Source organism: Mobula hypostoma, chromosome 27, assembly GCF_963921235.1.
Source record: "Mobula hypostoma chromosome 27, sMobHyp1.1, whole genome shotgun sequence".
NCBI lineage: Eukaryota > Metazoa > Chordata > Chondrichthyes > Myliobatiformes > Myliobatidae > Mobula > Mobula hypostoma.
The window spans coordinates 7,211,114-7,236,517 of record NC_086123.1 but is presented as its reverse complement, the minus strand read 5'-3'; the positions used below and the strand labels follow the sequence as shown (position 1 = coordinate 7,236,517).

Sequence of the window (25,404 nt, the reverse complement as noted above, 5' to 3'; positions counted from 1 at the left end):
TTGATTGTTTTTATTTGATTATCAGTGCATCAGAGAAAAAGAGAAGTGATTCAAGTCTCCTCACACTAATTCCGCTGAAGTTGCAGTGTTTTGATGTAGGGTTAGGTTCTGGGCTGCTTTAAAATTCGGACAGGTATCAAACCTCATTTTGCACATGTACTTTGTCTAAATATTTCAAGAGAAGTCATTATTGAAAATTACAAACATGCAAGTTGCCAACATCATTCAGTTCTTAGGGGTTTCATTGATTCCAGTGCCTGTACTGATATGACTTTTTCAGATGTCATTTATTGCAGTTCCAGCTTATCTTGTGCTCCTTTTCCTCTCCCCCCTCCCCTTTTATTCAGCCCAAAATGTCAACTCTTTATTCCTCTCCATAGACGCTGCCTGGACTGCTGAGTTCTCCAGCATTTTGTGTGTGTTACTCTGGATTTCCAACATCTACAGAACCTCTTGTGTTTATGTGTTAAAAAAAACAGGAACACAAAATAGAACTATAATGACATTTATTGTGGCAACAAAGACAACCTTCTTCCAGGGTAATTTATGCACAATGTTTGGCTGCTTGGTGGGTTTTGGTTCAGTGTGGTGTGCATTGTTGGTGTGCAGAGGGATTCTAAACCTAATCCTGATACATCACGCTCTTGTTTGACAGGCAGTTGGTCAAAACGGCGAAACAAGGGCAAGGTTTCTTCAAGAGACTGAAGAGAGAGGAGAAGGAGAAGGAGACTGCACAACTGAGGGAACAGAGGAATCTGATAGAGAAACGCAAAACGGCATGGCAGCCCCCAAAGTTCTCTTCGGATGAGGACTCTGAGGAAGAGCAGGATGTAGAGAAAAGGTTGGTGCTTGCAAACTTTGAGCTGCCTGAGGCTATTTTGATAGATTCTATTCCTATGGGAATTTCACTGTTGTACATCCTTCCTTTTCCATGATACACTCAGTGACCACATTATTAGGTTCTTCCTGTACCTCATAAAGTGGCCAATGAGTGCATGTTCATGGTCTTCTACTGTGCATTCAGAGATGCTCTTCTGCACACCACTGTTGTAACACACGCTTATTTAAGTTGCTGTTGCCTTCCCGTCAGCTTGAACCAGTCTGACCATTCTCCTCTGACCCCTCTAATTCACAAAGCATTTTTGCTCCCAGAACTGCCCCTCACTTGATATTCTTTTTTGTTTTTCACAGTATTTCCCCATAAACTCTGGAGATTGCTGTGCATAAAATTCCCAGGGGATTAGCAGTTTCTGAGATACTCAAACCACCCCGACTGACACCAACAATCACTCCATGGTCAAAGTCACTTAGATCACATTTCTTCCCCATTCTGATGTTTGGTCAAACACCTAGAGAGCTGGTGCAGGGATAACAACTTGATGCTTAATGTCACCAAAACCATGGAAATGATCATCGATTTCAGACAGTCTCAGCCTGAGCACACACCCCTCAGCATCAGCGGCTCCACAGTGGAGAGAGTGAAAAACATCAAGTTCCTTGGGGTGCAGATCTCGGACAATCTCACCTGGTCCAGGAACGGGCCCAGCAGAGATTGCACTTTCTGAGGAAGCTTAAACAAGCATCACTCCCCACTAACACCTTAACTACATTCTACAGAGGCGTGGTTGAGAGTGTGCTGACCTTTTGCATCACAACCTGGTACTCCAGCTGCAGTGCTGTCCACAAAAAAGCCTTGCAGAGGGTGGTTAGGGGAGCAGAGAAGGTTATTGGGGTCTCCCTACCTTCTGTCCAAGACCTCTTTCAGAGTCGATGCCTCCAGAAGACACGGTACATCATTAAAGACCCCTCACATCCTCTCCATGAACTGTTTGTTCTTCTGCCATCAGGCAAACGTTACAGGAGCATCAAAACTAAACCACAAGGCTACTAAACAGCTTCCTCCCACAGGCAGTCAGACTGCTAAATAGCTGCTCCACCTGACTCTGCTTTGGACACTTTTAACTTGCACTGGACACTTATAACTGATTTAACTGACATGTGGCTGTTGTGTTTTACTATTTATTGTTATGTTTATTATTTAGTGTTGCATTTGTTATGCTATGATTGCACTGCTCCTGGGAAACGCTGTCTCATTCTGCCCTGCAGAGCTGATGTATGGTTAGAATGACAAAGTTTTTTTTTAAATTATTTTTTTGGATCTTTTTGGTCTGACAACTGAACGCATTGACCATGTCTGCATGTTTTTATGCATTGAGTTGTTGCCACGTGATTGGCTGATTTGCATTAACGAGCAGGTATACTGGTGTACCTATTAAATTGGCCACCGAGTGTAACCTTTATGAGGAATATTGATTGGAATCTGGCAGAAAGGTTGTCAGCTTCAATGCTAATCACTATTTACAGTGACAGAAATGAAGTTTACCTGCATGTGCATGTTTTTCAACTGAAAGAAATTTAGGATCTTTTTTGTTCTAAAGATGATCTACATAAAAGCGCAGTCCCTTCCTTCTCCTTCAAAGTAGAACGTAAGCACATAGATGTGGTAATATACTGTGTCCATTTTGTGTCTTCTGCGCATTAGGTTTCATTATCCCACAATGAGCCATGCAAAAGTTTGAAAAATGTCAAAGACTGGGTGAGCTAAAGGCAAGTGAATGTTCCCCTTCAGTGGTTTGGAGCATAGTTTCCATACTAATTGTTTTCTACGTTCTGAGTGTCTGGGTGAAATGATAACTCTTCCATTTTTAAACTCCTGGGTAAAATTCTGGGAGTCACTGTTGACCAAAGTCATACTGTGACTGGACAGGTCATTGCCACTGTGACCTGCAGGCTTTGGTCAGTGGCTGGGTATCAGACTCCATTGTCTGACTCCCAAAACTTACCACAAAGCACACCAGGATTGGAAGTTGTTTTGTCCTGGTTGCTGTGAAGTTTCCTGAATATTGTATTTGCAGAGAACACTCTCCACTGGTTTGGAAAAGTGCAGCTCTGCCAACACCCAGAAAACTCGACAAGGTAAGCTGCTTGATTGGTACCCTATCCACCTCTCTGAGCATTCACGTGTTCTGCCACCAACACAGCTGTCCTGGTCCAACTACATGGCCACAAGAACTCAGCAACGCCTCTATGTCCTCAGGAGTCTAAAGAAATTCGGCATGTTCCTGTTGACTTTTACCAATTTTTATTTTTGCGCCATAGAAAACATTCTTTCTGCAGGCATCACAGCTTGCTCTGCAGAAACCACAAGAAACTGCAGAGGGTTGTGGATTCATCTCAGCAAATTGCAGAAGCCAGCCTCCCCTCTATGGACTCTGCCCATACTTCCACTGCCTCACAAAACAATCCGCATGATTAAAGACCTCAGCAACCTCTCCCACCCCCCAGACATTCTCTCTCCTCCCCTCTCCCATTGGGCAGGAGATACAAAAGCATGAAAGCACGTACTGTCAGGCCCAAGGACCGCTTATATCCAACTGTTATTAGACTCTTGAACAGAACTCTTGTACAATAACATGGACTCTTGACATTGTTAGGATCTTGCACTTTATTATTTACTTGCACTGCACTTTTTTGTTACTGTTTTACCTTATTCTAGCTCAATTCACCATGTAATGAGTTAATCTCTAAGAACTGTATGCAAGATAAGTTTTCCACTGTATCTTGGTTCAAATTTTTTTTAAGCGTGTCGTACCAGACATTCCGTCATTCTTGTCTGGCACGTGGTGTCAGGGTTAACCGGGTCACGTTATGAACGTCCCTGACTCGACCCTTGTATCTTTTACGAGGCCGAGTGGCTAGCTCGACGCTCAACCCAGCACGGATGGAAAGCGCGCGCGGGGGTGGCCCGGCCTGGATTCGAACTCGGGAACCTTCGCTCCGGAGTCCGGCGCTGATCTCACTGCGCACCAGCCGGCCATCTTGGTACAAATGACAATAATGATGAATCAAAACCAAAACCTTGGCTGCAGCATGTGTCACCTACAGAGTGCTCTACGGTAACTCACTGGGGCTTGTTCCACAGCTTATCATAAACTTGCAATCTCTGCCAACAATGAGGATCAGCTCAGAATGAAAATCAGAATCATATTTTGGATCGCTGGCATATGTCATAAAATTTGTTTTGTGGCAGCAGTACACTGCAATACATACTAAAAAACAACTATACATTATACATTAAGTATATATAAGAAAAATTAAATTCAGTAAGTAGTGCAAAAGAGAGGGAAGAAATAGTGAGGTGATGTTCATGGATTCATTGTCCATTCAGAAATTGATGGAGGAGGGGAAAGAGCTGTTGCTGAGATGTTGACTCTGTGTCTCCAGGCTCCTGTACCTCGTCCTTGATGGTAGCAATGAGATGAAGGCATGTCCTTGGCGATGGGGATTCCAGATGATGGAAGCCACCTTTTTGAGGTATTGCCTTTTAAAGGTGTCCTCAATGATGGGGAGGCTAGTGCCCATAATGGAGCTAGTTGAGTTTCCAACCTTCTGCAGCTTTTTTCCCAATCCTGCATAGTGGCCCCTCCATACTAGGCAGTGTTGCAACCAGTTAGAATGCTCTCTGCGGACGTGGACGCCTCCAAGGTCCCGCACATTCTGACTTAGAGATATATTGCCGGGCCGGTTGGTGGTGCAACGACATCGGCGCCGGACCCGGGAGCGGAGGTTCCCGGGTTCGAAACCAGTCGGGTCCGCCCCCGCGCACGCTTTCCATCCGTGCCGGGTTGAGTGTCGAGATCGCAACTCGACCTCGTAAAAAATAAAAGGGAAAATACGGCGATAAAATGTCTGTGTGAGGAGCGGTGTGATACACAGTCTCTCTCTTGCTCTGCGCCTTGTAAGAGCCATGAAAAAGACATCATCACGGACGCAAAGACGCACATGTGGATGCACATGCACAGACTCGCACGCACGTAGGCACACGCCAAAAAAAAATACATTGCCAGTCTTTCATTGTAACTGAGTGTAAATCCTCAAATTCCCTCCCCAATAGTAGTGTGTAAATACCTTCCCCAGACAATCAACAGCAGGTCAAGAAGCTGGCCAGGACCAATAAAAATGAGCAATAAATACTGCAAGGGTTAAATATTTTCTTCGTCTTCCCACACAGTGGTATCCTACACTTTAGTAAGATGCTAACAATTCACACTTAGCTGTTCATAATATCGTGTGATGGAATTTGGATCTTGTGTGTTGCTTAATCACATTGAGGTTGCCTGTGCCAAACTTTTCTAGGTTCTTGTTTATCTTCCAGGCATATCCTGCACAGATGGTGCATCATTATCCTTCAGATCAGCAATTAGTATTATTTTAGCACCACACTTAATTATTGGTTTTGTGAGCACATTCTTCCTCTGAGTCATCAAGCTGCCCCAAGCCAAGGCGTGACTGTGCAGTCACGGGGAAGGGTGAAAGGGTGATCTGCACTGTACAAGTTGCCACCGTTCACAAAACTGATTCTTTACTGGCCCTGGATGGAAGTAAATGATTCCAGTACTCTAAATCTCCTGGCTGCCTTCTTGTTGCACTGAGGCGATAAAAACCTGGGTGTGAGGTTTAGGCTTTGGAAACAGCTTACGGTTTGCTGTGCAGGAATGATTGCAAGGACCAATTGCTCATGATGGTATGTTCGTTATATATTGTGCCACTTGGAAGCCTTTACTCCTGCACCACATAGTTCCTGTTAGCTTCCCAGTGTTCTGTCAGTATTGGTCACTTAACCAAAGGCAATACCTACAGCTTTAACAAAAAAATTATCAGAACTGAGTAAACTAAATGTCGCACTTGCTGTAACTTAACAGTGAGCACCCTTCGTTGTTAGTCCATTGGCTCTAGAAAGGTGAAGGACGTTCTGTTGAAAGGTCTCATCTGTCTTGTTCCCTCTAGCTGGACCTGCTGAGTTCCTCCAGTGACACTTACAGCCCTGTGCAAAAATCTTAGGCAGATATATATATATATCTGGGGTGCCTAAGACATCTGCACAGCACTGTATTTGGCAACGTGGAGCTGAAGGTGACTTTGTAAATCTGGCAGGAACAAAGGATGCTGGGAATGGCGAGGGTAGGCTGTTTCAGGAAGGGTGTGAGACAGGTGGCAAAGAAGAAGTGCCGGGGTGGGGGGGGGGTGCAGTTTTGGCCCAGGTGCAGACACACCCAGCACTGAGACACCAGGCAAGTTCATTTCATTCCAAACAATCAGTTTACTGGTCATTACAGAGTGTCTCTCCGTGCTCCCCGCTCTCTCCCCTCTCCCTTCCACTTTTCCCAAATTTGATTCCCTTCTCCCTTCCCCTTTTCCCAAACATGATTCCCCTCTCCCTTCCCCTTTTCCCAAACATGATTCCCCTCTCCCTGCCCCCTTCCCACTCTCAGTCCATAATAGAGAACCACATCAGATGTGAGGTTTACATCACTCACATCTGTCATGGTTTTTTCTGTGGCAACTGTACAGTTCAATACATAAAAATACTACAGTACTGTGTAAAAGTCTAGCTATATACATGCCCCTAAGACTTTACCACAGGTTTGCAGCATTCGCAGTCTCAGGTGCCCCTCCTCTGTCTTTTTTCGTACTTTACCACCACCCCACCTGCCTCCCATCTTACTAAAGCAGAGCCCATGCTGCCTTGTACAGAGTAATAATTTATCCTGTAAATTCAGGCACTCCATTAGTTGCTGTTGCCTGTTTTATGAACCTCTTGATTGAAATTCAAGACTTACGCAATTCTTTCCCAACCAGCGGTAACCCTTCGATACAGCTGATTGCTGCCTTTTAATCTGTAAAGCCTCAGCTTAATGTGAATTTGAAATGAATGATGTTAGCTAAGCCTCAAAATGAGACACCATGAGGATTGATATTGTACTTTTCTCCCACACTGCAGTCAGTGCAGACCTACACCAGAGTTCAGGATTATCTACCATACATTGAAATACCAAAAGCTTTCTAAATCATCTGACTAAACCCCTTAATCCCATAAATGATGTTGAGCAGCAGTTTTGGTTTTCACTAAGTACCTCTGTGATAGCCTTATTCCTCATGATGGCCATTTATTATGTGCAGACCATAAAAGTCTAAACATTTTTTCAATGCTTACGAAACGGTTTGCATTCAGGCGAAGGTGCCATGTAGATTAAAAAGGGCTCGGGCTCTTTAACGTGAGGAAACCAGGGCCAGAGAAAAAGCAGATCTTACTGAATCTTGGGGACCAGCCTAGCTCATTATTGTGGTAGGCCGCCTTTTCTTGGTTGCCACTGAAATCCGATTCAAAACCAACATGCAGAAATTACTTAAATAAATTGCAGAAGAGTACGGAAATGCTGTCCTCACTGAACAAATGTACCTGTAAATCCACCTCTCAGTGCACTGTTGGGTTGAAAATAATTTTTTTCCAGCAGCAGCAGCATGGTGCCCTGACCTCAGAACTTCAGTGGGCAGTGGAGGTACTTAGCACCAGTGCCTGCCTGGGCCCTTGTTAGCCTAACTTCTCCTTAGTACAGGTGTTGGTGATGCGTTCTAAAACGTGCAGCCTCTTCTTCAGCACATACAGAAAACGCTGCACATACTCGGCATGCCGGGCAGCATCTGTACGGGGAAGAAGCAGAGTCGACACTGAGAGCTGGTAGCCCTCCAACAGAATTGGAAAAGTAAGAATGGAAGTGTATTTTAAACTGCAGAGTGTCATGGTCCCAACCGTTAATTCCCCATTCTCTCCTAATTCCCTTTGATTGTGCCACAGTTCTGACCGTTAATTCCCCGTTTTCTCCTAATTTCCTTTGATGGCAGCACACCTAGTTTTCATCAAAACCTGCAGCATAAGAACCCCGGCTTTGCACCCACTAGTTGCCAGATGGTTGGTTTTGCCAGTGTGGTAATTAACGTTTCCCGGCCGCTTAGGATCGTGTGTTATAAGTTTTGGTTCAGTACCGAGATTTACCTGTGAAACTCAGTCTCTCCATGTCAAGATAAGTTTTCTAAGTTTTACTTCAGCACCGAGGTTTACCTGTGTAGCTCCGTTCCTCCGTGCTAAGAAAAGTTTTCTCTGCAGCTTTCCATTCTACACTCCGTGTCAAGGTAAGTTCTGCCTGCCTCCTGCTTTCCTGCACTCCCTCCTGTTAGCCGTTCAACGCTCACACCCGCGTCTGCATCCTAACTCAATCTCCGTGCCTGTGTCCTGCGTTTGGGTTCACCTCGTTCGTTGCAACACTGAGGGGAGAGAGATAGAATGGAAATGTCTGTGACGGGGTGGAGACCATGGCTGTCCGTATAACAGTATTGCTCCCAGTAGACAGTTAAAGGGGGACCTCACATTGTCCATGTTCTCCTCCCACATACATTTACCCATCTGCCTTCTTTTCATCTACCTTTGTTCACCTTTCCCAACCCTTTTGTACCTTTTCCCATCATTCTAAATCCCCCCACACCCCCTTCATCTGGTCCCAACTATCACCTAAGATCCTGTATCCCACCCTATACATAGAGGTGTAGGATAGCAGCACAGTGGTGTAGCAGTTAGCACAATAATTTTACAGTGCCTATGATCACCGATTGGGGTTTGATTCCCACTTCTGCCTGTAAAGAGTTTGTACGTTCTCCCAGTGACCACGTGGGATTCCTCCAGGTGCTCTGGTGTCCACCCACATGTCCGGGTCAGGATTGTGAGCAAGCTACGTTAGCACTGGAAGCATGGCAACAGTTGTCTGCAGCCTGCAGCATAATCCTCGCTGCCTTCTGTCCCAGATTCCAGCTGCAGTCTCTTTTGGCTCTAGATAAATAAGTGTTCTCCAGTTCAAGTTGCAGAAAGCAAGATACTGCAGTTGCTGCAAATGGGAAACAAAGGAGAATGCTGGAAAAAAAAAACAGCAGGTCAGGCAGCATCTGTGGAGAAAGAAAAACTGAGTTAGTTGAGCAGGTGGATGACTGTACATCAGAACTGGCCAGCTCTGGAAATAGGAAAGACTATTATGTACTGTAAATGTTGAATTGAGGGCTGTAACAGACCTTGACTGAAGACACAAATGTGAAAAAATCTGCAAGTGTTGGAAATCCAAAGCAACACACACAAAATACTGGAGGAACTCAGAAGGTCAGATAGCATCGATGGAAAAGAGTAAACAGTCGACATTCCGGGTCTTAATTGAGGCATCTCCACCCTCCCTCTCAGGCCTGAAGAAGGGTCCTGGCCCGAAACATTGACTGCTTACTCTTTTCCATAGATGCTGCTGAACATCTATGACCTGCTGAGCTCCTCCAGTACCTTGTGAGTATTGAATGGAGATGTGTTGTTTTTCCCTCAAGCCACAGTAAGCTTGTGGAGCTGCACCTCATCAGTTGTATGGATATATTAAAATAAATGCTTTTCATCTGGCCCAGACCCTTTGCCAATGCCATCTTCACCTGGCTGAAAGCAGGGATACTTATAGCTCAGTTTGTTGAGTTAAAATTGAGTTGAGCCTCAGCGACGTCATTGACATTCCAGATGTATGTAAAGACTTTAGTCATGTGTTCTTTCCATCAATTGAATTAAAGCTATCCTCCCCCTGCCCCTGCCCCCACCCCATCTTCTTATACTGGCTTCTGCCAACTTCCTTTCCCATCCTGATGAAGGGTCTCGGCCCATAATGTCGACTGTTTATTTCCCTCTCTATATACTGTTTGACCTTCTGAGTTCTGGCACGTTAGTGTTGTGGTTAGCATCATGCTACAACAGTGCTAACGGTCAGAGTTCAATTCCCCTTGCTGTCCATGATCCCGATTATCCGGACTCAGTGATCCTGATGAGGGGATTTGGCCCAAAAGGTTGACTGTTTATTCCTCTCCATAGATGTTGCCTGACCTGCTGAGTTCCTCCACCATTTTGTGTAAAATACTTTTATGTTAAGTTGCTCTGTGTGAAACAAGTTACTAAATGCATTACTTGAGTGTGGTGACTCAGTAAGACTGCTGGGACATGTGGAATAAGAAATTGTTACTCCATCAATGGCTATCCTTTGAAAATCTGAGATCCAGCCTTGTGTCATCTTTCCAATCCATACACAGAGCTGTCTTTCAGCTCCTCACACTCCTGAAAATCTCGGAAACTTTAGTCTTGTTACCACATGCATTGAGATTTATGAGAAAATGGTGGCAGCATTTCTATAGCACCTGTCCATCAACTAGCAAATGGTGACTGCTGAAAATGGGAAACCAGTATTATCGTCACCAGAGTGAATTCAAACACAGCATCCAACAAACACTTTCTTGGTATTGTTAATGCTGAATGAATACTTGAACTTGCAATACTACTGTGACACTGTAATTTCCTTTGGGATCAATAAAGTATCTACCTATGAGTCCTGACGAAGGGTCTCGGCCTGAAACGTCGACTGTACCTCTTCCTAGAGACACTGCCTGGCCTGCTGCGTTCGCCAGCAACTTTGATGTGTGTTGCTTTCTATCTATTGTTCTGGCTGCAATAAATTGGTAAGTTAGCTATTAAAGTCACATTTACCAAGGTAGAGTATAAAACATATCTTGCATACAGTCCATATAGATCAATTCATTACAATGGTGCGTTGATGCAGGACAAGGTTAAACAATAATAGAGTGCAGAATAAAGTGTTACAGTACAGAGAAAGTGCAGTGCAGGTAGACAATAAAGTACAAGATCACAATGACGTATTTTCTGAAGTCAAGACCCCATCTTGTTTTATTGGAAGCCATTCAATATTCATAGCAAGCAGGAAGGAAGCTGTCCTTGATCCTAATGATATGTACTGCTATCTTTGGACTACCTAAAATTTCCAGTAATCTCTCCCCTTCAGCCCGTAGAATGATTGCATTTCTTACTTTAATGGCGAAAAGATGTATCTTACAACATTGGAAAGAGCTTAATGCTCCAACTACCTTTTTTTGGTTTTGTCAGATGATATTATGCTTGAATCTGGAGAAAATTAGAAGCAATCTTTATGACTCCTCATTTAAATTTGAACAGACTTGGAGATCTTTTATTCAATATTTTCATTTAATGTAATATATGCCCTTCTTGTTTTTTTTACTGTTTTTAATGGAGGTCGGGATTGAGGACGTGATTTTAAATTTAACTCTGTTTGGTTTCAAGTTAGCCCATTGCTTTGCTTTGCTTTTAGTTAATTGCACAGTGGGTTTTTTTTGGGGTTTTTTTTTCTTTTTCTCTATTGATATATATATAAAATTAGTATACGATTATGTTACCTTGGTATGTTATGTTTAAATTACATTGTTTGTAGTATTTTTTTTGTCTTAATATCTTCTGTAATTTTATTATATTCTAACAATGTATTAGTGTCTATATGGCTTACCTTTTTGTATACTTACTTAATAAAAAGATTTAAAAAGAAAGAAAGATCCTAATGATATGTGGTTTCAAGCTTTGTGTCTTCTGTCCGCTGGGAGGAAGGAGAAGAGAATGTCCAGCATGGATGGATTCTTTGATTCTGGCTGTTTTACAGAGTCTGTGAGAAGTCCATGGAAGGGAGGCTTGTTTTCATGATACACTGAGCTCTAACTTTCAACTCTCAGCGTTTTTTTGTGGTGAGGGGTAGAGCAGTTGCCATACCAATCTTTGATGTATCTGGATAGGAAGCTTTCCATGGTGCATCGATGAAAACCGGTCATTCTATTGGAAATGGAAAATATTATAAATATTCAGCAAATCAGGTAGCATCTGTGAAAAGAAAAGCAGAGTTAACTTTGAAGTCTGTGGCCTACCTATCTACAGATCAGATCTGCATTCTGGTGGTAGTAGCCTGTGCTCTTACTTTTATGTGTTGGTCTTTTGTGCAGGTTTTTCAAAACCGAACCAGTCCTGTCAGCGCACTTGAAAACAGTTCAGCACCACTCCCAAAAGGCATCTAGAAAAGGAAAGAATGTAACTGCCCGACCCTACACTCCGGTACATTGTAGTTTGATATCAACCAGATTTACAGAAAAAGATCTGTGAGTATAACTCTAAATAATACAGTTGTGACCATGTGCACCAATCTCTATATGTTGAACCAGTTAATGCATCTAACATGGTGGATGTGTTTTCCCTTGAGTTGAACACCTACTGTACTTTAGTGGTTTAAGTGTTGTGCCATCTATGATGCCAAACTAAACTAATCCCTTCTGCCTTCACATCATCCATATCACTCCATTCCCTGCATGTCTAAGTGCCTCAGCCTCCACTATCATATCTCCTTCCTCCATCACCAAACATTCCAAACTCATACCACTGTCCATGTAAAAAAAAAGTCCTGGTCTGCTTACCTCCTATACACTTTCCCCCTCTCACTTCAAACCTAGGCTCAGTAGTAGTTGACGTTCCTAACCTGGGCAAGATATTCAGACTATTTACCTTATCTGTGCCCATCGAACTTTCATAAACTTCGATCAGCTTTTCATGCTCCAGAGTAAACAATCCAACTTTGTCCGACCTCACCCTATAGCTAATACTCCCTAATGTAGATAACATCCATTATTCCTTTTCACCACCAACACATTCTTCCCATAATGGGGCAACTGGAACCAAGCTCAATACTCTAAATGCAGTCTAAGCAAAGTTTTGTACCACTGCAAAATGGCTTTTTGACTCTTATATCGATGTCCAAACAGATGAAGACTACAATGTTGTACACCTTCTTTCCCACACTATTACTGGTGTTCACACTTTCAGAGAGTGTAAATCATACTTTAGACATACGTGTACCTAGACTTCAAATCTCCTGCGTCTTCCAAATCGGGAGGAGAAGATGGCGGCGCGACGCAGCTCGCAGCGGCCGCTCCAGTGGTGATGTCTGCTATTTGCCAAGTAGGATGCCGTGCACAAGCCTGATTTGATGGAGACGGACGTGAGAGCACGGAGGAACATCTGGTGAAACTTCGGAAATGCCCGCTTCGCTGCCGCTGCTACTGTGTGATCCAGAATCTCCGGAGGGGAAGGCCCCGAGTCCTCGGCTTTGCTTTTCGCTCGGCGGCCGAGGCAGGGTTGAAGCGCTCGGCAGAGGATGGTGCTCGGAGAGGCTGTGTCGGAGGGGCTGGTCGGAGGCTCGAAGTTTTCGGACGGACTCAGAGTCCGCTGCGTTCGGGTGCTTCCAATGCATCGGCAAGTTGGCGGTGCTTGGAGGTTCATGGCAAGGAGAGTTTCTCCCTTCTGTCACCGGCGTGAGATGATGAGTCTATCGGGACTTTGAGACATTTTTTTACTGTGCCCATGGTCTGCTCTTTATCAAATTTAGGTACTGCTTTGCACTGTTGTAACTATATCTTATAATTATGTGGTTTTGTCAGTTTTAGTCTTCGTTTGTCCTGTGTTTTCTTGTGATATCATTCTGGAGGAACGTCGTATCATTTTTTAATGCATGCATTTCCAAATGACAATAAACGAGGACTGAGTGTCCTGATAATCTAAATTTCTAGTCTTTTGCTATTAAGAAAATGTTTCCCATTTACCTTTTTTGGATGCAAATAGATGATTTCACTATTCCTTTTTGAACTCTGCTTCTCCGTCTGTTGCTCTGTAATTATTGCTCTCACCTCTACATTTACTGTGTATCCCAAATTATATTTAATAAAATACAATTTTAGAAAAGAATAGTCATAATCTGACATGTTTCACTTACAAAAATATGGCAATAAAAAATTGTCACTCGATTCAAAACAAGCTCAACGTGCATTATGCGATATGTGTATAATGCTCCTATCTTACCATATTTGATCCAGCTGAAATTTTAATGGTGGAAAAACTTCTAGTGTACATACATAATGAGTAAATCTTGCAAATAAAACAAAATTCTTTCTGTCTCATTTATATTTTTAAACACTGAAAAACCTTTTCAAATGCAGAACGTGTACTGTATAAGAATCTGTCTCCACCTGTTACATCTTTCATGATAGGACATTAATTTCCAAATTGTAACATTAAACTTTCCAAGTGTGTCTTGTTATGATGACAGTTTTGAAACTGTTTTGCTGAATCTCTGTGTCATTATTTATCTGGCAAGTAGAGTCCTTCATCAGTGCTTTAATTACACTGGAGGTTCTGACTTCCTTTGAACAATCAGCTCTAATCACCTTGCAGGTCTGTTTTCATAATTATGCTGGTTTGTCATTAATTGCCCTTTTTACCATCTTTATTTGAGAATGAAATGATTTTGCATCTTTATGTTTGAAGTATGTGATTGCAATGACAACCTCACAGAGAACCGATGTATAATTTTATCTGGGCACATACTGATTCTGCCATGGCTCATGATTCATGATTCATGATTCTGCCAGCAGTCAGTTCTTTTAATTAATAGTTCATGCTCTCAGTAGCCACTTTTTTTAGGTACCACCCGTATGTTTTGCTGCTGTGCCCCATCCACTTCAAAGTTGAGCATGTTGTACATTCAGAGATGCTCTTCTGCACACTACTGTTGTAATACATGGTTATCTGAGTTACTGTCGCCTTCCTGTCAGCTTGAAATCAGTCTGGCCATTCTCCTCCGACCTCACCCATTAACAAGGCGTTCTTGTCCACAGAACTGCTGCTCACTCGATGTTTTTTGTTTCTTGCATCATTCTCTGTAAACTCTAAAGACTGTTGTGCATGAAGAATCCTAGTTTCGGAGATACTCCACCCACCCCATCTGGCACCAACAATCATTCCATAGTCAAAGGCATTTAGATCACATTTCTTCCCCATTCTGATGTATGGGCTGAACAACAACTGGACCTTTTGACCATGTCTACATGGTTTTATGCACTGAGGTGCTGTCATATGATTGGCTGATTAGATACTTGCATCAACGAGTAGGTGTACAGGTGTCCCTAATAAAATGGCCACTGAGTGTATAGCTCATGTGAAGTAAGGCAGTGGTTAAAGTTTTGAATTCAGTAGGGTTATAGACCTATGCAGCACAGAATAAAGGCCCTTCAGTCCTCTGAGTCCAAACATTTATATTACCTTGTATGATCCCCAACTTTATTTTCCCCAGATTCGCATCAACTCTTTCAACTCACATATCTCTGGGAAGTGGGAAGAAAGCAGACCTTACAGGAAAGCCCCACATGGCCAAAGGGAGAACGTGCGAACTCCACACAGGCAGTATCCAAGGTCGGGATTGAACCTGGTTTGTGAGGAAGTAGCTATACTGGATGCTCAAGTAGTGGGTGGATATTTTTGGGTAGGCCTTACAGTTGCCATTCTCTGTTTAAACCTTCTGGCGATGTGAATGTTGTCGGGGAATTTTGTGGAGGGTTAGTAATAATGGCTGTTTTGAGTTTGACCTAGTTCCAGGCCGGTGTATCCCTGTCCAAGTTCCCACCACCCTTTGCCTTTGTACCAGATTCTATGCTATGACATTATGGAATAGTGATTGAAAAGCATTCAGTGCCCAGAACATCCTAAATGTTGCAGTGAGGGAGAGATGTCTTGCAAGGAAATGGAAATGTACAGACAGGCAAAGAATGGGAGGAATCAGACCAATCCTTCAAGCACCTATGGGTGATAAGCCACGGGCTGCTCTAATAGATATATGCTGGCAAGTATATGAGCAGCACAGATGAAAATATGTTTTAATATTTAAATTGTTCAAAAAAACCACTACATTCAAGTTGGTAGTGACAGTTGTATCACAAAAAAAATTTACTGAGTCTTTTAAATCAGAAATAATCTCTTCCAAATCTCCAGTTTTACCTGGTTAGCTGTCTGAACCACACAGCAGAGATGCCACAACTAGCTCAGTGCCACTTCGTGCCATTGGGGAGGAAGTCCCCGCTTCTTCCCCACCGCCATCAGATTTTTAAGTGGTCCATGAGCCCATAAGCACCATTCCGCTATTCCCCTTCTGCACTGTTGATAGGTTCTTGATTAATCAGGGTGTCAAAGGTCACATGGAAAAGGCAGGAAAGTGGGGTTGACGGGGATAATAAATCAGCCATGATGAAGTGGTGGGGCAGACTCAATGGCCTATAATTCTGCTCCGATGTCTTGTAGTCTTATGTTGTAACTTATCATAATTTTTTCTGTCTTGCACTGTACAGTTGCCACAAAACAATAACTTTCACAACATATGCCCGTGTTAGTAAACCTGATTCTTTTTCTGATAGAATTCTCAGGCCAGAACCTCTGAAGAGCCCAAATTGGCAATCAGAGGGTCAGTGACTGCTCACTAAAGTTCTGGAAAAAAGTTATTCACAAAGATGATGTGTCAATTTCCCAATCCCTATGTTGACTTCATTCCACTGCCAGCTGTGGGAATGCCTGGAATCCAGTATCTGTGATAACATCAAACAGGCTGAACAGCCAACCGGGCTGAAGAATTCTCACTGATAGATAACCTGGAAGTAAAATTCTCTACTTTTGAGATATAATCTTATGCGGAGAATAAAACAGGTTGAAAATCATCAGATGGTGCGATGCTTTTGTGTGCTTCACAAAAGAATTCAATCAAACCCAGACCATGGTTCTCAAAGGTCAGGCTAGTATTGCGTCCTCTGTGACCCAACCTATTGATGCCCAGCAGATAGTTATTTGTCGTGCATTTAAGACATGTCTGCACTTACATGGCCTGCACACATGCAAAACCTGTCTCGGTCAGCTAAAGGGGAGCTAGCTGGTTTATCCCATCTCCTGCCATTGTGTTTGATGTCTGCAACCTCATGCAAGCAAGTCCCCTTTAAGATTTTCATTCCCTGCACCTGCTCCCAGCACCTTCCCTGCCCATCATCCCTCATACCTTACTACCTCACCTTGTTTCGGTCCTCTATCGCTATGTTCTGGTCTAATCACGCACCTCTACTGATCCTGGAGCTAGTTGCAGCACAGATGGAAAAACTCTGACCCTTCCTTCAAGGCACACGTTTCCCCTCACCCTGACTTTGATGACTCTGTGATTTCAGTCTCTGATTCCAACATGAGAGTATCTTTCAGGAGAGTGAACCCACAGAAAGCATGCAGCCAATAGTTATATCATCAGCAAGTTTATAGATGGCATTTGAGCTATTTGGTAGAAATTGATAGATTTTTGGATATAGAGGGAATCAAGAAATAGGTCGTGCAGGAAAGTGATATTGCGGTAAACAGCCAACTATTAAGTAAGAAAAAGACATGAGGGACCAAGTAGTTTACTCCAGCTTTGTTTTCTTATGTTCATGTTCTGGGCTGCTGTTTGTCGTGGTTTAATGCTCATTCTGAGGTGTGGAGCTATTTTAGACCGTGCAGAGTTTGAATTCAGTGCTAACTGGAAGCTCCTGGGGTGCGACTGGCACCAAACAGTATTAGTCTCGGCCGTTTCTTTGGATTCATCAGCTGCGTGGAGAAGGGGAGCCTGCTGCACGGGTAGCAGCTTGCTCTCCATATACTACTGCCCTGGACTGCATACTGGTTTGCGTATTAACATAGGCAACTGGGATGCAACATCCATGGTCAACCATGACCAACAAAGGTCCTCTCAGCGTTTTTCAGCTGCACCTTTTCCCATCTGTTGTGTCGCGTTTTCATGAAGCTCCGGAGACCAAGGATCCGGGCTGACAATACGTTCCCTTTCACGTAGTGAGAGAGCTCTGCATTTTTGTCATACAGTACTACAGCACAGAAACAGGCTCTTTGGCCCATCTAGTATATGCTGATCTGGTTTCCTGCCTAGTCCCATCTACCTGCACTTGGATCGTCACCTTCCATACCCTCTTATCTGCACCTATCTAAACTTCTCTTAAATGTTACAGTTGAATTTGCATCCACTGCTTATGATGACAGCTCACTCCACACTCATACTTTTGGAGGTACTGTTCTGGATGAGGTGCTTTTCCAATTGATGCTGTTTTGAAGAGGAGTGATTGAGTAATCCCATTGACCTATCCAATATTTATCCCTAAACAAACACCCGCTATCTCATTATTTCTACATTACTGCTGTTGAGGGAATCCGTTTCGTATATGTCATGTATGGGATTTGAACTTGTGATGGACTTATATAAATGCGATCAATGTCCTCCATTTTGTTTCTGCACTTGCCTTCAAACAGGGAACCGCTTCATCGACAGCTCTGTGCCTTGAACTGGCTATTGGAGGCTGTGGCTGCGGAACCACCCAGCACGATAGGCCCTGTTTCAAGCTGTTGGAGTGCCAGGTAACACTTTCCACTATTGACAGATTCTCTTGTCTGTTTGTTTTAGTGATACTGATTTGGACTATAGCTTTACAGGTAGATAAATAGATAGATACTTTATTGATCCCAAGGGAAATTACAGTGTCACAGTAGCATTACAAGTGCAAAGATACAAATATTAGAAGACAGGTCGAAAGAATAAAAATAAGTTACCACAGTCAAACAGGGGGGAGTTGTCACTTCCCTGGCTATAGCTTGATTCATTATAGAGCCTAATGGCTGAGGGTAAGCATGACCTCATATAGAGCTCTTTGAAGCAGTGCAGTTGTCTTATAAAACACCCACATGGCTGAAGATTTCTCGTCTACTCCCCCAGGTAAATCGCTGCATACACTGTAGTTGTCCTACTTTCAAGCACTTACCTCCAAGCCAACTAATATCTTCTTCCTGGTCGTTTATCCATTGCATGCTTCTACAAGGTGTATTTGTGGAAGTGTTGAATGAGGAAGGAGACAGATTTTGGAAAAAAAACAGTCCAGATGAAAGGTCTCAATTCAAAACATCAACTATTTGCCCGACTCACTAAGTTCGTCCAGCATACTTTATACTTCATTTTCGCCAAACAATTGATACTAGAACGTACAATCATCATAGCGATATTTGATTCTGCGCTTCCCGCTCCCTGGATTACAAATCGATGGTAAATATTAAAAGTTTAAATTATAAATCATAAATAGAAAATAGGAAAATGGAAAGTAAGGTAGTGCAAAAAAACCGAGATGCAGGTCCGGATATTTGGAGGGTAATTTCAAGGATTTGGAAGTTACAACTTTGTTTCACCTAATCAGCATTTTCTGAGTGGAGATTTCCTGCAGTCAGTGCAAACTCCCCCATGTCCCCAACATCTTCCCCACTCCCCACCCCATCCCTTGAGTAACAGTACAGTTGTGGCTCACCTGGTGGTTCTTTCATCTCTGAAGCAGGTCACACACTTGCATCTTTCTTCAGGGTCTTGAGCACAAAGATTGTGGTGAACGTCTTGTTCGCTACCAAGGGAATGTTTAACCATTCTAGATTCCGTCTTTCAAGTGACAAGTAAAACTCTGGTGCAAACCTGTACTCTTGGAGGGTGATGTTTTGAACCTAAGCAGCTGAATGGGATCTGGAGTCAAGCGCCAGATTCCTCAATCAATGGCATTCTGGGGCAGGTTGGTAGTGTAGCTGTTAATGTAATGCTATTGCAGCACCAGAGACTGCCACTGTCTGAAAGGAGCTTGTATTTTTTCTCCGACCCAAAGCTTTGACCACTCCTTTCCTCACACAGATAATGGCTTGATTCCCCTGGTTCTACCAGCAAATTGTTTGTTGCTCCAGATGCTGTTGTCCTTGCTGCCCTCGCTGTAACAAATTAGCTGGTCATTACATTGCAGGAAATTGGAAAGTTCTGCAGAGAAGCTGACTGCTGTGATGAATAAATTACAACAGAATCTATACATCAAAAGCACTTTGTTAGATGCTAAGTGCTTTGGGAGGTCCTGTGAACAAATTGCTTCCTTCAAATGTAAAATGACCGTCAATAAGTAATTACCGAAGCCAGTATCAAGTATTGGTTGTAAACTTCAGCCCTGTTCTGTGGAAGGAAGTCATTTGTCAGTATCACGTAAACATGTGGAAATTAAAAATAATGTGGTCACTTGAAGAATTCTTGTTAATTGTTCCAGTGGACCTGAGGGGTTGGAGAAGGAAATTATTTATCAGGCATTTCTTTCGATTTACTTTAAATGATATTTAAAGAAATGCAAAGGCATATATGTTTCCAATTAGTTACAATGATGGAAGCAGAGCTGGATGATCAGTAGTTAAAGGAACACTAGAATATTAAAAGTCCTGAATGTAGAATATGACTTGTAAACAATTAAATTACATTTTATTACATTTGAACTAGAATTCCTTGTGATTATTTTGATATCACTGTCAGCCCGGTTCTCTCTCCCTTTTGTTCACTATTTGCACCTGTTCTCAGCCACTTCCCCCTCGTTTCCAAGGCTTATTCCCCTCCTACACCTGGCTCTATCTGCCCACCACCAACAAACTTATCCACCCTGGATTTCTTTTCCCTTGGTTCACCTTTCCCATCTCCTCCCACTCACCCCCCCCAACACACCCAGCTTCCTTCACCAGGTGGTATCGAAAGCCATTGGCATGGCACATTGATTTTGTGCTGTCAAAGTCAATCCCATGTGGCCATTGTGAATGCAATGTTCTTCCATCACCGATATCTCTGGATAACCCAAACGGATACACCTCCTGTGGTCTTTGATGGGGGTCTCCACCTTGCACCCCATCTGGCTGATATCTGCAATGGCCGTAGGATTGACTTTGACAGCACGAAACTACTCTCCCTGCCAATGTCTTTTGGGACTGCCTGGTGAAGGAAGCCATTGAAATAAAACTAGAGAAAAAGAATATTAACAAAGATGAAGGCCTTGCTCTAAGTAAGAACTGGATTTCGATTGTAAACAAGGAGGGACAGCAGAAACCTGATTGGTTGAGGACTAACCAATCAGGAGGGACGGATGATGGCTGTACCACCGGACTAGACATGCCTAGGCATCATCCCTGATGAAGATTGCAGAGTTGTCATCGAAACGTCAGTAAAAAATTGATACCTATACCCAGCTGGAAGCCCGAGAAGAGTTTATCTGTTATCTTCCAGCCTTTGTCTCTACCTTTTCCCTCCCCTCCCTCACCTGCCGCCATCTCCCTTATCTCCTCCACCTCCACCCCCATCCCCAGCTGGTTTCTCCTGTCACTTACCAGCACCTGTTTCACCTCTCCCTCTGGTCTCCGTATGCTGACTAAGTTCCATCTACACTCCTGGCTCTAACACAGTGTCTTCAACTAAAATGTCAACCACCTTTCTTCCACCACGGACATTGCTTGGCTCGCTGAGTTCTTCCAGCAGATGACTTGTGCTCCATATTCCAGCATCTGCTCTCTTGTGTCTTCATCCTTTGCTATGTATCTGTGATGCTGTTTTTCTAAATGATATGCCAGATACATCCGAAAACTGTAGAAGTTGGAACTCTGATACAAAAACATAAGATTCTGGAAATACTTAGCAGGTTAGATGGCATCTGTGGAAACAGAAATAGTTACCACTTTAGCTTGAAGACTTCAGAATTCATAAAATTTGTTTTATGTTAATACAATGTGGACCTCACTGGCATTAAGTGTCCATTCCTGGTTGTTTCCCAATAGCAGATTTCCTTCCTTGAAGATATTAGTGAACCATTTGGGCTTTTAGGACAACCCTGTAACTCTATGCTTTAAAAGAAATCCAGAATTGGAAAACTAGATGAGATAAATTGGCATAATAGGTCAATTGACTACTGTAAATGACCTCCAGGCTATTGGTAAAATGAGTCAAAGGGGAGTTGTTGGGCATGTATAATAACAAATAAATGATACTGGTTAAGCAGAGTGGTAAGATGGTGGCGTGTTTGGATGCAGCAGCTTTCCTGGGTCCAACCAAAGATGTGATTGTTCATTCTTTACATCTTTTTCATGATCACATGACACTGCTGGTTATCCAGAACACAGAGGACAGCAGGGCTACCTCACCAGTGAGTTACCAGATGATGGTGGAACTGGACTCGTTTTGCACTGCTTGTAGCCTGCTTCAGCCACCCAGGGAAGAAGGCATCAGAGTCAGTGCGCAGAGGCGGGGCGCGATCCAATGGATGGAGCAGATGATGGTCTTGGACGTTTTGGTTGTGATCGCAAGGCCCTGATGAATAATTGTGACGTGGAATACTGCAAGTCCAATTCTCTGGTCCATTGGTGAGACCGGTGGAGGGGGAAGAGTTGCTTGGCCTCAGTTGTGGTGGGGACCAGAGGCTCATTCATGCCTCGATTGCCTGTTTTCGCTGCTGGGGAAGAGGACGCTGGATCTGGCCGTGTGCCGCTGGATTCCACGCTAGGTTGGAGGTGGGTCCCTCCCGTGGGTGCTGCCCCCTAGTGGGAGACAAGCTGGATTGTACTCATCCGTGGCTGCACTTCATGATACGAGGAATTGCTGCCGGCCGTTCTTGCAGAAGCATGTCTCCAGCACAACATTCATGCGCCATCAATCTACAATCCTTGGCACGCAGGGACTAGGGCTATATTATTATTTTTTAATATTGTTTTTTGTAATTGTATGTCTCTCTGCTATCATATTGTATGTACTGTGTGCTATGTGTGACTGTTAGTTTTGTGTTTTGCACCTTAGCCCCAGAAAAACGCCGATTTGTTTGGCTATACTCATGTGTATGGCTGAATAACAATTAAACTTGACCTTGAACTTGATAGAGGAACAAGGAGAGAAGCAATGGGACTAATGGAAATGCTCCTCTGGGAGCTAGCATGGACCTGGTGTTCTGTATTCATGGGTATTCTTGAATGGTTGAATGACAATTAAACTTGAACTATATCATTATAAGAAGATTAACTTTACAGCTTGCAAGGAGCTGTTAGTCCAGTAACTTAACCCCGTGCTTTTCACTTAATGGATTCAGATTCAAATTCATTTATTTATTGCAAATACATTTAAACATGCAATGAAGTGCATTGTTGGCATTAACAAACATAACCTAATGATGTAATTAATGGCAGCCACGCTCTCCAGTGCCAAAATCGCAAGCCCACAATGCTCAGTGGAACAACACAGAACACAACAAGAACACAACAGCAAAACAAGTCCTGTTCCAATGACCCACGCACACACACTGTCTCCAATGCCAGGACAGGCCATCTTCATCCTCCGGGGGGCTCGTGGAATCCATTCGCTGACATAGCTGGTCATTGGTCACAGCTAATTACAGTGTAAGCGAATGAAAAGGGTCACGTTTATATAGTTCCTTCACATCCCTTTATGAATCTCTTTAGGAACAAAAGGAAAAATTGTACCCAGCAGAAAAGGCTGATCAGGTGACAGTTCTTTCTTCCCGGAAGGACAAAAGAGGGCAGCCTCGGGATAACGACACAGTGGAGGTGAAGATGCTGTCTTGTCTGGGGAGGGAATCCAGACAGGGTCTAAAGATATTAAATAGTCTTCAACAAATCTTGGAAGGGTTTGTACTTAATGCCCCTTTACTCACGATGGTTAGATTATGGAAATCAAAATCCAAAGAGTAGCACAGGCAATTAAATTTAAGGAAATCTGGATAAATATGTACATCAGACCAAGGAAATGGAAAGTTATGGCCAGTAGATTTTGAAGAAAGGAGATGGTCAGTGATTGGTATAGATTATGAACACTAATGTAACTAGATGAGTTGGCTAACTAGTCTCTCTGCTGTAAATGCTGTACACATGTATGAGGCCACTGTGCCGATGTCTATTTTAAGTGTCAAAGCACAGGCTTTTCTACAGAATCATAAGAAGATCACGTTCTGGAATTCCTTTTACAGATTAGATTCTAAATCCATTACTAATTGACTGGAAATTGATGTGCAAGACATTTCCAACCATCCTTAGTTGCTCAAGGGTACAGGGGATGGCTAAGTAACTTATAAAGCTCCAATCTTCCAATTTAGCTGGAACTTGAAAACTGTTTACATTTGAGTGCTCTCGAGAGTGGGAGAAACAGGTATAATCACCCTTGCCACTCTCCACAAATGAACACACACACACAAATTCTATTAAGTGCAAATAATCTGTTTGAAAGAAACTTGTGCAACAGAGTTCAAAATACAATCAGAGACTTCAAAGTTCAAAGGACGCATATTATCAAGAAGTATGTACACATTATACAGCCTTGAGATTCGTCTCCTTACAGTTAGCCACGAAACAAAGAAACCTGAAAAGACCCCATTTTTAAAAAAGATGACCATCAAGCACCCAATGCGCAAAGAGACAAAAAAAAAACAATTGTGCAAACAATAGAAGTAAGCAAATAGCAACAGCACTGAATTTTTACGAAAGACACGAAGCCAGGTGTTATGCAGCTGGTGCCGACCACAGCTGCAGTTCATCGCAAAGCTGAGTAAGCTTTACAAGATCACAGATGTGAAGCCAGGCATCACTGCAGACAGAGCAGATCACAGCCTCAGTTAAGAGCAGAGCCGATAAAGCGTCACGGAGCAGCGAGCAGAACCGACCCTCGCTTTGCCTACGGTCCCGACACCCTGACTTTTCCAATTCAGCCTGGCACTTAAGTTGATATGACATCGGGACCTTCCGCACTCTCGTGGATGCCACGACTCTGCCTTGACGCTGCTTTGATCCCGCCTTGGCTTTCGCTTGCCTCAGGCATGCCTTCTCTGTGCCCGTGCCTCTGCTCCCCTCCACTTTCTTCAACCATTTCTCTCTCGCCTGCCTCTTCACCTCCGTCGCTGCTCACCTCTCCGTTGTCACCATTGATCATTATTAATAAAGTGTAATTAGTAAGGTACTTAGTAGTTTTCTTTTCTGTTTTTTTTTGACACTGATAAATAGTCGCTGGGCATCACCAGCACCATCTTAAACCGGAAGTTTTACCTCAATGTAAAACTCCACGTCTACCTGGTTGCTAGAGCACCTGACAGTTGCAACCTCTTTAATACGATCATGAGAGAGACCATAAAAGCTATTTTTAATGTTTTTTTTATACACAGGCACTGTTCTGTTGGTGAACTGCAAGCTGGTTGAATAGAATATGCCTCATTTAGAGCTGTCTCAACCTCCTGGGCAACTCACACTTTCTCTTCTTCTCTGCTCAGGGATTCTGGTGGAATGAAAAATGTATCCAGGAAAATCAGTAAAGATAAATCGATAGAATACAAGTGGGAGCAATTCATATCACAGTCCAAGGTAAAGTGGCCAGAAACTCCTTAAGGCACAGTAGAAAGTGATGTTATGTTGGATGAAGTTCCTTCTTTCTGTTTCCAGTAGACACTAACCTGTCTCAAATGGCAATGGAATACCTGGTTTTTGACAACCACTGTGCCTATTTTACCGTTGTGTATAAAATGTTATACTGCTGCAGCTGAAATCTTTTGCAGTACTTTATACTTAAATGATAGCCTTTCTCAGACAATAATACTTTGCCTTTAGGATCTAGTTTAAGGCTCATACTAGAACTTGAGCCAATATATTTAAGGCAAACTTTCAATCCAGCATTAAGGAAACATTTCAAATGTCCCGGTCACCGTGAGGGTTTGGTGGGATGTAGACACCAGAAAATCTTGAATCAATTAGCGAGCTATTCTATGTCTTACTTACTTACCATGAAGATCAGTGACCTATGAAAAGAAATGGAGTAGAAATTGTTGCTAAACATTTTTGATGTCGATGTTATTTCAATGTGGGCGGCTCTGTAGCGTAGCCATTAGCAC

At 43.1% G+C, this 25,404-nt stretch overlaps 1 protein-coding gene across 1 annotated transcript in view; it reads left to right on the top strand.

The window, feature by feature from the left end:
- LOC134338487 (coiled-coil domain-containing protein 60-like) overlaps positions 1–25,404 on the top strand; it is an 88,803-nt gene that overhangs the window by 30,713 nt on the left and 32,686 nt on the right. The window contains exons 5-8 of the mRNA XM_063034332.1: positions 656–841; positions 11,761–11,913; positions 17,963–18,067; positions 24,790–24,880. Of these exons, the coding sequence (XP_062890402.1) occupies positions 656–841; positions 11,761–11,913; positions 17,963–18,067; positions 24,790–24,880 (535 nt within the window). The remainder of the gene's footprint in view (positions 1–655; positions 842–11,760; positions 11,914–17,962; positions 18,068–24,789; positions 24,881–25,404) is intronic.